At 31.5% G+C, this 13,423-nt stretch overlaps 1 protein-coding gene across 1 annotated transcript; it reads right to left on the bottom strand.

Annotated features, from left to right (window-relative positions):
* Positions 1-1,543: 1,543 nt before the first annotated feature.
* Positions 1,544-9,818, bottom strand: LOC132743551 (uncharacterized). The gene is made up of 10 exons (XM_060732082.1): positions 9,617-9,818; positions 9,124-9,201; positions 7,835-7,960; positions 7,295-7,415; positions 5,587-5,782; positions 4,626-4,776; positions 3,622-3,688; positions 3,068-3,205; positions 2,151-2,287; positions 1,544-1,736 (listed from the first exon to the last, which is right to left on the bottom strand). Exons 2-10 carry the CDS (start codon positions 9,199-9,201, stop codon positions 1,659-1,661), a joined length of 1,092 nt encoding a protein of 363 aa, XP_060588065.1. The 5' UTR covers positions 9,617-9,818; the 3' UTR covers positions 1,544-1,658.
* Positions 9,819-13,423: the final 3,605 nt, after the last annotated feature.

A 13,423-nucleotide genomic window follows, 5' to 3' on the forward strand; every position in this document is an offset into this window, starting at 1 on the left:
TTACTCTGTTTTGCATTTTATCAGCGTAGTGCAGACAAAAGAGGTATATTTGGAGCACCAGACATTTGATAATCTTAATACAAAAAGGTCTGAGCTGACCTGATACGTGTAAAAAGGATTATGTCCGATATGACTCGATCCTAGTTTATTTTATCGGTTTCATAACATGACCACAGTAGCACAAGACTACAACAATGCATCCCGTATTAAAGAGGGCTGTCCATTACATACATATACATGCTTGTACTTATTATGCTTGAAGCGTTGTAATTGTGCAAAAATATTTATTAATGGTGATAAACAAAAGTTCAGTCAAAGGTAATAAATAGCAGCAATTATAAGCAGAACAATGTAATTCTCATGCGTAATGTAAAGATCGTATCGCATATTATAATATTGTTTACTACAAGTCAAATACTTTCTCAATATTGCAATTAAAAAGTAAAATCTTCATCTAAAACCTCTACATTTTATCATCACTTTCATCACCGATAAATATACAATTAAAACTGTCTCATTTTTGTTTTTCAAACATTTGTTCATTTGAACACAATTTATTCAACATTCATATATCATGTAAATATATAAATACTAGAAACCACCAATCCTGTACTGTGTTTTAAAATGCTTGATGAGCTTAACTTATTTCCAAGATGATGGGGTTCAAGACATTTGGCAATTATTTTCAAACCATATATCATTTAATTTATTTAAACTTGTTGCATCATTTATTCAAAGATTGGTGAGTCACTCCATTATCACTTATTTTTTTCATTTATTAAGCCTTAATGATTTGAAAAGATCTTCATCTTTATCTATTCATTTCTTTAATTTGCCTCAGATCGGTTCATTATACTGTTTAAATTATTCCCTTTAATATAGAGGCATTTCATGAAATCACTCGGAATAAACAACTTGGTTGCATCGTTTTAGTGCGGTGTTTTGAATATGGATAAAACAATTGCCGTAATTGTTTTTACATACAGTGCATGCTTTCTTAAAAGCTGAAGATAATGATGAGAAGATGAGGAATAATATTCTAAGTAACATTTCCAATTTTCATTCTCCAGTTGAGATAGAAAGTTGTCATATGACTTCTCAGGTGTCAGTTCCACTATATAACCAACATATTGCCCCATAAAATACTCAGCCTCAAAATGATGAAAATATGTGTACATTAAATAAATATCCTTCAATGCATGTTGAAGTTTTGCTCCGTACAAATATTATTTTAAAGAAACAGTCACCTTTTCGTTTGTCCAAGAGACCTGGTTCATGCGCAGAGCACTACGTGTCTTGGCGGTAAACAATTTTTCTGATTAACATTAAATTTTCTACATGCATGTGTGAGATATGCATGGGACAATTTTTGAATATTAAATCAACCTAAGTGGCATTGACTTTGCAAAAATCAACTTCAATTACATGTGTCTCACCTCACTGCTTAACAAATATTACTAGTAACATTAACATGTGTCTCAATCACCTATACATAAAGATAACTGAATACATATGTATTGTACCTTTTATTCTTGTCCTCATTATTTGTAACATATTTTACCGCTTCTTGAAAACAAAGCAAATAATAATCGAATATTTATGGAGAATAATGAATATTGTCATTTCTGTAACTCGACAGCAGTCTTCCTTTGAAATCATCAATTCAATTTCAGTTTTGATTGCACACCAGCATGATCACTCATTGAAGTTTCCCCCTTCACAGGTACAAACACTCTCTGTAAAACATTACAAGGGCAGTTTTAATAAGAAGTTTCCAATTATTATTGTGCTATTGTGGCTTAAATACATCACTAGAGAAATAAGAAAGGCAAATGATAAATAAATATAAATATTTTGTTATGCTGTGTTAACTATCAAAGATGACTTAGTTAAGTAAATACCATACAGATATCAATATTATCTTTTATAATATTAATGAAATTGAGAAAATATAGTAAAACAGAATCCCTAAAGAAAGCCCAAAACGACAAGTCATGTGTTTTATATATTAAGTAAAGGCTCTTTTAAATAAATATACACCCTGCCTATCATTGGCATTAACATGCATTTGGAACAACTCGATAATTACAAATATCTTAAAACGAAGCATGACAGAATGGTCCTAGAAGTTGCGTCCGACTAACTCTTACCTTCGATTTATTTATAGAAAGTCCCTTCACGAAGACATGGTCAATAGTAGCCACATTTGTTGCGTCTGTAGGATCCATGTAAGTGTATTCCGTCACAGATTTCGTCTTGAACGCATTATAGAGCTTTTTATAGTTTTCTGTCGATTAAATGAAAATAAATATGAAATATTTTTTGTGTAAAATGCTGGTATTTTTATGAAAATAAATAAAAATATGTAAGAAAGTGTTTTGACTTTCATGCTTGTTGAAAATCATATTTTGTTGAAGCCAGAAATAAGTTTGCATTTTGAAACAAATGATTGCATCAATTTTGTGACAGAAGTCATGCCATCGCATAATGTTTTTTATATACTGTTTTACATGGCTGCTTTAAACTTTAAAATACAGTTAGCTATTCTCTTAAATGCTTCTTTTAAATTAAGGATGACCTGTTTTTGAAAACATAAAAGGTTTAATGTCATCAATATATACATTGTGTGAAAAAATAATATGACAATATTATATGCTCAGATCATTTCTCTAGCTCACGACCACAAACTTTTTGACAAACTCCAAGCTAGTGAATTATCTTCTTTTAGAAAAAAAGCATAAGATACACACATGTATAAAACATTTCAATTTGACTTGTCTCCTTTTCATTATATAACTCTTTCATAGTAATGAGAATTATTCGAAGAAAATGCATGACCTTTTGGAAACAAGTCCAATATAAAGTTAACTAAGAAGTTCAACGAAATTTAAATCCATTGACAAGTTTGAAAAAATAAAAAAATGAAAAAAAAAAATATATACTCATATCGTCGAAATTAACAAACGCCTATTAGATTTAATATTTCGTAAGTTCTTCACAAGCCATTTAAAAGGATGATTTCGAACAATAGATGGGAGCTGAATAATAAAGTTATATCATATTATACTTTTGAATCTATTGAATCCTGTATTGAACGAACCCATTACAACTGATGGTTTGACGCTGCTGAAGCGTTCTATGAGAGTTTCTACCTCAATTGTATTCATTTCTTTATATGATGTTATGCCTGCATTCAAATAGTCCACTGAAAATATAACATTAATATTGACAAAATTATTAAAACATAAGTACATGTCCTGCTGTCGACAACTAAGTCTGCCAACAGTGCAGACGAAAATAAGTGAGATTGTCTCACCATGGTCTGTACTGCTCGCTATTCAGGCAGTAATGATATTAAAAATGGCAAAAAAGAAGTTTTTTGTCTAAAGCATGTTCAGTATAAGCAGGAGATTTTAAGGTCTTCAAAAAAAATTGATCAAACTTTAGTTCACGATTGATGTACAACGGTCATGAAATGATAACATATATACTTTACTATACTTTTAAAATTATCATGACTTTATGATTTACATAACTTTTCTCAAAAACGGAAAACAATGAATCCCTTTTTCAAACAGGTCGTATCGATACATACTAATATCAAAAGGTAGATCTACTTACTTTCAAAGTATACATCTGTTTTCTTATTACTCAAGTGCGTGCACACTACTGTTGCAAAATCTTTGATCTGTTTTACAGAGCATGACCATCAGCAAGAACAGTCAGAACAGAAATAAAAGATGGTTTTAAAATTGTTTAATGTTGCATTGAATGATATTGTTAGCACGCATCTCGGTATTTCCTTTATATTTGATTTTAGTCAAAACAGGACAGTGTTAAAGAATTTATCGAATTGAATGATCAATTCTGTATATATATATAAAAAAGTGTCTTCTTTCACTCAATACCATATATAATAAGCAATGATGATGTAACAAAAACAGTTATAATGAGAAAATTATGAATACTAACAAGTACACATGTAAGTGCTAAGTACATTCAAAGTTTAGAAAATATGAAGTTATACATGGCTCAATGACATTCATACAACTTATTTACTTATGTGACGATACCCCTGATGCATATAAACAAACTAACACAACAGTTTGAGTACTATTGGCATAATAAAAATGAAATGTTGTATTAATCTTCTCTCAAGGTAACATTTGCTTAGTGTCAACTTCAAATCTAAATATTCGTAAATTAAAGTGTTACCATCAGCTTCAATAAGTACCACAACTTCAATAAAACTATTAAAAAATAGTTTAAATCTCAATCAAACCGAGTCTGCAATGTTATGAAATTTTGCTGTTGTAATGCTTCCTAGGGATTACCTTTTTCAAGATATTCAGTATTATTACAATCTTTATTTAAGACAATGTTGTATCATTTAAAAAACAACGTACATATGTATGTGTTAAAAAGCTATTGCCGCTGAAATATTAACTGTTACCACACTTTTGATGCTATACGTTATAAGGTTATCTCCGTTTCAATGTTATCCAACATATGTTTGTTAAATTGTTGTCAATGTTTAAATATACACTGTTACCTCAATACTTAATTGTGCTCCGTTTCAATATAACCTACAAGTGAATAGGTGTTTGTTATCTATCAAACGTTACCTCTGCTTCAATATAACCTCTTGCTAACGTCTCCTTAGTTGAGTTGTGGAAGTCAGTGTAAGAGACCGATTTAATTTCTTTCTTTGACAACAGAACCAAACCTCCTACATTTATTGCTCGGCCACCAACAACTGCCTCTGTGTCTAAGCACCTGATTTGTTTCGAGAAACACTATTAAAGATGACTTCTATTCTTTCATAGCGAAAAACTAATGGTTTATTGGATAACAGTGGTAATAAATACCAGGAATATATCTTGAATGCATAAGGTACTAAGACTATAAAAGAAACAAGGTTGACAGACAGTGTTTTTTTCTTATTCATGTTTAAACGTCGTTTCTTATTTCTTGAAATTTCCAACAGACTGCGTTAGTTTTTTTTCTAAAAGGAAAAGTAGGGTCGGCATCAGAAATGGCTTGGCGGTGCCATAAAGGTAGATTGTAGCGCTGTGCTCCTACGAACCCATTGGAGTTCGTAAATGCATCTCAAAACTGTCATCAGTGTGAAGCAACACACTGGAATAGTTCGTTAATGTAATTTTCTATCTATTAGTTTTGAAAGGAAAATCTAAACAAAATAAAAAAGTCCATATTTTCTTTTAAAATATACGTAAATGCAGAAACTCATGCAAAACACGGTATGAATAACTGGTTTTTCAGTTTTAATATGTAGATTATTTATTAGAAATGACAGTGTTTGAATTCAGAAATTAAGTATAAAATATCAAATTTACAAATTCCAAGATGATTTGACCAATCAAATACAAAATGGACGCAATATCTGACTAAAACCTGAGAAAATGTCTATTAAATATCGGACCTATGTCTAATAATTTAAATTCAAACATTTCTATAAAATGTAAAAGAACAAAGAACATGCATTTGATTTTTCTGTTTGTCTTTTTATTTGTTTTTCTTTTTTTAAGTCATCTTATACAATACTGAAAAAAACTTTATACTTACTTGTCAAGATTTAACCATGAGGCTGCTATACAGCTTATGCACTCTTGGCTATCTAGAAAGAATATACCATAGGCACGGAGACCACAATACTCTACCGCACATTCAGCATTTTCTTTTGAAGTTGTAATTGCATTGCATCCATTATCTTCAAGACAGGTGGCCAAGTATTCAAGACGATAGTTATCGCATGGTGGCTCTTAAAAAGAAGCAAAACTATACAAATATGTAAATTGGTGAATTTAATGTGATTTACTAAAGGAAGTCAGTAAAAGTGTATCGGAAGAATGACACCACGAATTGTATTATTGGATAAACTTGGTAATGTGACAAATGCTCGTTTCTTATCTCGTCACCACGGCATAGAATTAGAATATTCCTTTACACGGTTAATATAATTAAAATGTCTAGTCCTATAAGAGCATAGTGAGGAGTAAAGTAAGTGAGAGGTTAAACGCGCAACACCAGGTTTGCCTTTTTAACTGTTATACGCCCGTATGTTGTGTATTGTGAGTCGCCCTTTGGTGTCCTGTCTTGTTTTTGTTGTAATCATTAGTTATATTTACCATCCATCGTTTTCTGTTTTCAACAACCTTTATGTTGCTTGCGCTGTTACATCCGTACCGCGTCGTTTAATTTCCCCGTATTAGAGTTTTATTTGCGCTCTTTTATATCCCCATTTTGTGAACATTATTTTATTTTATATGTTTTTAGCGCGTCTCTTTCCCCATCCTTCACCATTTGTTCTCTTCTGTTCCGGGTTCTTGGCTGCGTTCTGTGACCGTTGCCTTGCGTAGTTTATATTTGTTCTAAATGTCTCTGTTCTATAATTCTAACAATTTATTTGCATTCATCCTTGTGAAGAAATATATAAAAAATTTATGTTATAATCTGGTGTGACCATATTTTGTCCTTGATTGTTCATACTGATAGATTCATTCCGCTCCCGATAAAATATACAAGAGCGATCAGGCATCACATGTGACGCCCAAAGATAGCCAATTGCATAATTCAGCTACTGTGTACCTGGGGACGCTAAACCATTTATAGGACAAAACGCGCTTTTTTAACAACAACTTAGCAAAACAATTATTTAATGGGAAAGCACGCAAGATATGCACAAGAACTTGAGCAACCAAACTATGACAAAACTCATTGAATCGATAAATGCAAAACCCAACTTGATACTGATAATTTCTTTAAAGTTCGAAGCAGTTGAACCAGTAGTAGAGAAGCAGTCTGAACAAGTATTGTGACAGATGGAGGCAACAGAAAACATTCAAAGTGAGAGATTAATACATTCTATTTAAAGTGGTCCTAAAGCTAGGAGAAAATATTGTGTTCAAACAATAATTCAATAAGCGTAGGTATACAAAATGGATGTTTGAAAGGGGATCATATACTTAGTATGAAGCATGAATATCCCAGACAAGCTGTCAGACGACCAATTTAGAATGTTTGCAATATGTCCATCGGGCGATTTAATAATTTCCACGTAGGAGAACTGGGACCATCAAACTAGAAAATCGATCACGAAACTTAGATAACCCAAAACATAATAAAAATGTCGTGTTGAACACAACCTTAAAGGATTTGAAATACTACAATCCTGATTGACTGAATGTAGCGTTGTTTCATGGTCTCAACATGGTACAACACTGATTTGACGATTAAAAAGAGAACACTGCATATTTTCATGCTATATACGTACGTCTTGAAACTGTTGCCTGAGGTTCATATTTGCTTACACCTGTATGTAAGTTGCTAAATGAGTACGGAAACACATCTTTGACGCCGTCGACTATAAATTCCATATCTTCTCCGATATAAACCTAGTAGATAAAAAAGATTTCTTTTATACCTTTGCTTATGAAAAAGTCTTTAAAATTTCTCTAGAAATAAAAGTAAATCGGAGCAATAAATAAATAAATAAATAAATTCAACTATTATTGACTCAAGTAACAAAACAGTTGTCAGCTAAATCAGACATAGTAACCCTCCTGCTACCCCAATTCCAACTTAAGTTAAGCAACACACATCAAACACAATGCATTTTATTCCATTATCTGACTTAAGTAGTTTTAAGTATATTTGTTATGCAAGGAAACTTGCCAGTATTAAGACTGATGCATTAGGTTTTCATACATCAATTCTTATCACCTTTATTTTTTCCTCCCCACAACTCTTACGGATTATCTTCATAGAATTGTTTATCGAATTTTATAGATTTAAATTAATATAAATGTCGAACCTCTTGCAAACAAACAATATCTGCATTCGAAGACTTTAGACTCTTCATGATATTTGTCCTTCTTGTGTCTTTGTTTTCAATGGCTTCATTATCCGACTCATGTAGCCAAGTGTTGTAGGTTAAGACCTATTGAGCATAAAATGTTTTAATTAAGACATGTAAGATTAACACATTTTTCCTTCAAATAGCGATATGAGAGGTATATAAACAATGTAAATAAGATGAAGTTGGCCCTTATGGAGTTTAAACCCACGCGTTCAGTTTAAATGCAGTTGACAGTTATTCTAACTGATTTGAATAAACTTCAAAGCGGACGTACTGCATACAGAACATACCTTAAGCATGAAAATGAGAAAATTCTTAAATTTCACTGATAAAATGGTCTTAGCAACAACATTGTAGCGGTAGATGGATTAAAAAAACACGAGAACCATCGCAACGTACCTAATTTATTACCACACTTAAAATTAATGCGTCATTTGGCAAAAAACTATGAATTTTCTTGACTTTATTGGGAAATCGACACTTAATATTTTTGTTCCCAATTTACTCACATAATATACCTGAGGGAAACATTTCACATTAAAGTAAATACAGTTTACTAGAATTGTAGAATTGGATAGATGTAAGGGAGCGTTTAGACACCATTTTACGACGAATTCCAACCTTCAGGAACCAATTCAAACTAACCCTTGTCACAAATCAAGAGCCAGGAAAACCTGCAGTTTTGTGTAATCTAACCAGGCTATACTGATAGCAGATCATGCTTTGTATTTTGATTAATAATTAAATAAATCGATATTGGATAGCTAACAGATCGGCACAGAATAATGTCCATCGATGCATCTATCAATGCAAATTCTTATCAGAATATTGTATACAGATTTTGAACAAAAATAATATTACAGTAGCCACAATTAGGAGTTACTATCAGTGGGGTCCTTGGCCGAGTTGTCATCGATCCTGACTTCAAACTACCTGTCGAATTTAGCCAGAGACTATACATGCTAAGAAACATTTATCCAGCTAGCTTAGGTAATGTCTGTGGTTCTACTCAGGTGCTCGTGCCAACTATATCCGTTAGGAAATAAATTTTGTCAAATGTGTTCGTGAATTTCAACGTATCCACCCGTTGTATCGAAAGTTTTAATGAGTAATGGTATTACAGCATATAACATATTCACGGTTCTCGTTTATCAAAAATAGAAAACAATATTAAAACAATTTAGGTATCACGTCATTTTTTCCAAACATACTCATCCTTGTGAAAAAATATATAAAATATTCACCTTTACGGTCTCTGCATCAACGTCACGATACAGACAGCAAGCTAGCACATAAATCAAAGCAACTTTCAACAGCAACATCTAAAGGAAGAACAAAGTTTCAGTATAATTAAGTAAGTTATATGCGAAAAAAGATCATTTGCTTGCACGATAGTTATCGAATCTATTAGATGTAGATGCATTTGAATTTATTATGTCTTTAGATTAAAATATAGATTCTTGCATGAATTTGGGAGAGATTGTTAATGTTGTCATATACAGGAAAACATTTACATTATTGACGAAAGATTCCTGGTTGTTTATCCATTGATACAGAAATGATAACATTTCTACAGCTAATAAAATAATGCATAAATTGTTCAAAGACGAAATTTGTAGCATAAATATTTATCAGCAAAAGGATAGAATAAGAATTATAAAAAAACAAAATGAATGAAGGGCCACAGTTGGTGGAATTATGTGTATAAGGTAGATAGATTATGAGAAAATAACTTACAATTAAGTGTGCCAGTTTGTATGAAATCCGTTTTCTTTATGTATACAACGTTGCTACTATAACGTTGTTTGACCTTTGTAAAGAATATTCATACCGTCCTGTACATTATAAATAGAAGGGTGTTTAGGTATTTTAATTGCATTATTACCCATTACCGTTAGAAGGTGTCATAAGATTATCACTTTAAAGCATAATATACACCCCTACTTAGAAGTGGTATGTCCATCATTTGCTTTTACTAATTATGCTTTAAGCTATATTGAAGTGTAAAAACATTAATGTGTACCTCAAAATACCAGTTCAATGAAAGGTAAATAAACATCAACAATTATTAGCTAACAAATGCTATTAAAATTGACCGTGCGCGCTCACTGGTTATGTCAAGATCTTATCTCATTAGTAAATATTCTATACTTGTTTAATAATGCAATTAAAAAGCAATGTTATTATCTAAAACCTTTAGATTTTTGTCGTCACTTTCGTCACTTGTTGTTTTGAGCATTTGTTTATTTATTGAAAATGTTATTTACACAAAGTTCCTATTTGGTTGTGTTAATTCAATCCCCTATTGTGTTTAATCCATGATTTGGCCTATCAAAGAACATGGCAGACACTGCCTTACAATTACGTTATGTCCATCCAAGGGTATTTAGTGAGTGAACCGAAGAAAATAAAAAATAATTTACATTTTGACATTTTCCTATTGATGTTGATTATTTATTTTGAATGAACGATGAATTACTGTAAAGTTTTATAAATATCGGTTGGAAATTACCTGTAACGTTCAATTTTAATTATAAAAATCGAGTGGGGCAGATATTTTATTAAAGGCAGAAACAAGTTAGAATTTTATCAATTCAATTTCTATTTACTTTACAAACACAGAGATTTCAATTATTTCCTAGAAATATATTATACCCGTTACAAAATTTCATACTCAATAGTGCAAAATTGTGTCCTACATAGACTTCGAGTTTAACTATTTGACTAACTAGTTGTGACTGCAAAAGTTCAAATACCATACTTAGGATTTTGGCCATATTATCATTAGTCTGATAAAGTAAACGAATTTTCGTTATTTATATCTTAAAATACCACATATTTGATTCCTTCCGTTATTGATGTCATAGCATTACGTAGGTAGATAGCTGAATTGATCTAGTATTTTCGGTTAAATGGTGTCGTGGCAAAATGCTGCATTAAAGCACGATATATTTTAAAATATGGCATCACGTATCAATATGTTTATAGAAATAAACATCTTCTACATACTAAACATAGACTTTCTTTACGACATCTAGAAAATAATGTTAGCGTTCCACTGTAAATTCGGTTTAATTTCGGCTAACATGGCGCCCAATTACACAATTACCGTATGACATTACATAATATAAATGTTTTACAAAACGAACTTTACAGCACATATGCTTATTCTACAACATTTGTTTCTGAAATGGATATTGCATACAGTCATCTTTCTAGTATTTCTAAGTTTAATGTCCATGTCGATGAAAAAGAACTTATTTTTATTAACAGGATTCACACATTACATAAATATCAATTTAAAGCAAGCTTCTGTTTTAGATATTTACATTTCTATCAATAACAGTACTATGAAAGTAACTTAAAATTTGTAATAAAAAGGTTGATTTTATAGTTAACTACCCACATTTAGATATAAAAGTGCCTCAAGCAAATATTTGCTCAGGTGTGCTGTCGTGTAGATAATTTTAATTAGCGTAATCTATTTATTATCCGAAAATCTTCAATAAGTATATCGCTACCATAAATAACGTAAATATTGTTAAAAGTTCTACCATGATGATAGTAATTCACATTTAATTTTGAACTTGAATTGTATTTTAAAAACTGTTAACGACAAGGTGCTAGCAAGCCTGATTTCTATAGAGATGATGTATGATCGAATCATAATACATTTTTGCTGCTTTCACTAAATTCATTAAACGTTTTATTAAAAGAGGCTATGACCAATTATTATAAGACATATCGCATTCTTGGTGTTCAATCCTCTATCAGTTAAACGACACGCTGTCCCTTTTCACTTCATCTGGAGAAGTCGAAGATTCTATGATGGATAGTTGATAAAGCCTTTTGCACTGAACTGTTTTAAATTTTCGTCTTATTACTTGGTTCGTCGATCCCTTGTAGGCGATATTCATGTTGTTCTGCATTCCTGTAAAGCATCGAGTACTTCGTTTCAGTTATGGTATTTGTTACTGTATCATCTTTGTATATAATTACCTGATCATTTATGCGTTTTATTTAAAATCTCTAATGTGACCATAACAATTGTTAGAATTCACAGGGCGGGGATTCATTTTATTTACACTGTCTCGGAATATATTTGGGCTAAGAGTGAGGTTTAAAACGCCCAAACTAAGTTTAAACTCCCCTGTAGTGATATCTAATAATCTAACAAGATTACAAGCTATACATATTTTACGCACAAAGCAACTGTATTAAAGCCTTTCACTCCTTGGTAAGCTTGTACAAACATTGATTAAGAGAAAACTAAAGGGTGCGTTAGTGTTTAAATATGAAATCTGAACATCTGACACGAAACTTCCAAATGTGTCAAATAACGAATACATGTTCGTGATGATGTGACTTGTTTGTTCAGGAAATTGTTGGGAACTTTTTCGCAGGAGAGAATTAAACACTATTATAATCTTACAATTAAATGCTTCTGGTTACTTTTAGAAAAGAAGTTTTAATATTGAAATCCATTAAAGGGACTTTATGGCCATCCAAGTGTAAGTGGTCAGTGAACTTTGAAAATAAAAATAACTTGACATTTCGCCATACGGTGTTCATTTTTCTATTTTACAATAATTAAATAACCACTAATCCACGTGACCAACGGACAATTATATAAATATCGGTAACGCTCAATTCTTAAAAAAGAGTAGGACAGTCTTTTAATACTTTTGATAGTTTTTTATATATTGTATCCTTAACAATCTTTATCATTAATTGTTAGTCAATCACCATTATAACAATCAATTTTTAGAAATTTATTGTTCACACAACTTACAGCTCAGAACAAAATGTCGCTATTTTATAAAGATTCAGTGGCATTGACTTATTTCTTTAACACGTTTTTATGCGGTTCATATTATGTATAGGCAGAGCATTTGCTCATACTTGAAGACAAATGGAATGCGTTTCATTTAAATCCGTTTTCTGTTTGCCCTCGCAAATAGTGTTCCCCATTGTGGCTGATGGGCTGCATTTAAAGGTTGAAGCATCAGAATTGAAGCCACCGTTTGTCCCTATGTAATCGTAAGATACGATAAAAATGTTCAAATATTGGTTTAGATATCTTATGCAAAATCTGATGGTACGAAACGATTTGTGAACAAATGTTTGAATAATATGGTCCCCTTTTGTGCCGCTACATAGACCATTGCCATCACAAGTTTTTATCAACATTTTGATAAAATTTTATTTAGAAAAAACTATCTAAAAAGTGATATATTTTCTATATATTTAAGTAAAGTGAAAGTAGGATACTCACAATCTATAAAACCTGAAATAGTATTGAGGCAAGGATATGTTTGATTGTATGTACTTCTTTCCGAAAAAAATGGAATTACGTTTGGTATTGTCACAAAAAGAAATTTTTAAACTAAAACAGTTTTCTTTTGCGTAGGTTAAGTAGCCTTCATTTTGCATTCACGTGCTATTCCCTATAGTCACGTGAGGTTTGTGAAGTGATTTGAGCTTAGCCAATCACATACATAAGACGGTGGCTTTCACTAAAAATTGTGAAAACAGTTTTTCCTG

The sequence above is a fragment of the Ruditapes philippinarum genome, unplaced genomic scaffold, assembly GCF_026571515.1.
Source record: "Ruditapes philippinarum isolate M1 unplaced genomic scaffold, ASM2657151v2 ctg3875_1_1_1_1, whole genome shotgun sequence".
NCBI lineage: Eukaryota > Metazoa > Mollusca > Bivalvia > Venerida > Veneridae > Ruditapes > Ruditapes philippinarum.

What these genes read in the sequence shown, in the direction of transcription:
- LOC132743551 (XM_060732082.1), bottom strand. Translation starts at nt 9,201, where the DNA reads ATGTTGCTGTTGAAAGTTGCTTTGATTTATGTGCTAGCTTGCTGTCTG. An exon ending in TCAGGCAACAGTTTCAAGAC is followed by an intron (nt 5,783 to 7,294) that starts GTACGTATATAG and finishes CTTCTTTTTAAG; the next exon opens with AGCCACCATGCGATAACTAT. An exon ending in GAGGTTATATTGAAGCAGAG is followed by an intron (nt 3,689 to 4,625) that starts GTAACGTTTGAT and finishes TCTGTAAAACAG; the next exon opens with ATCAAAGATTTTGCAACAGT.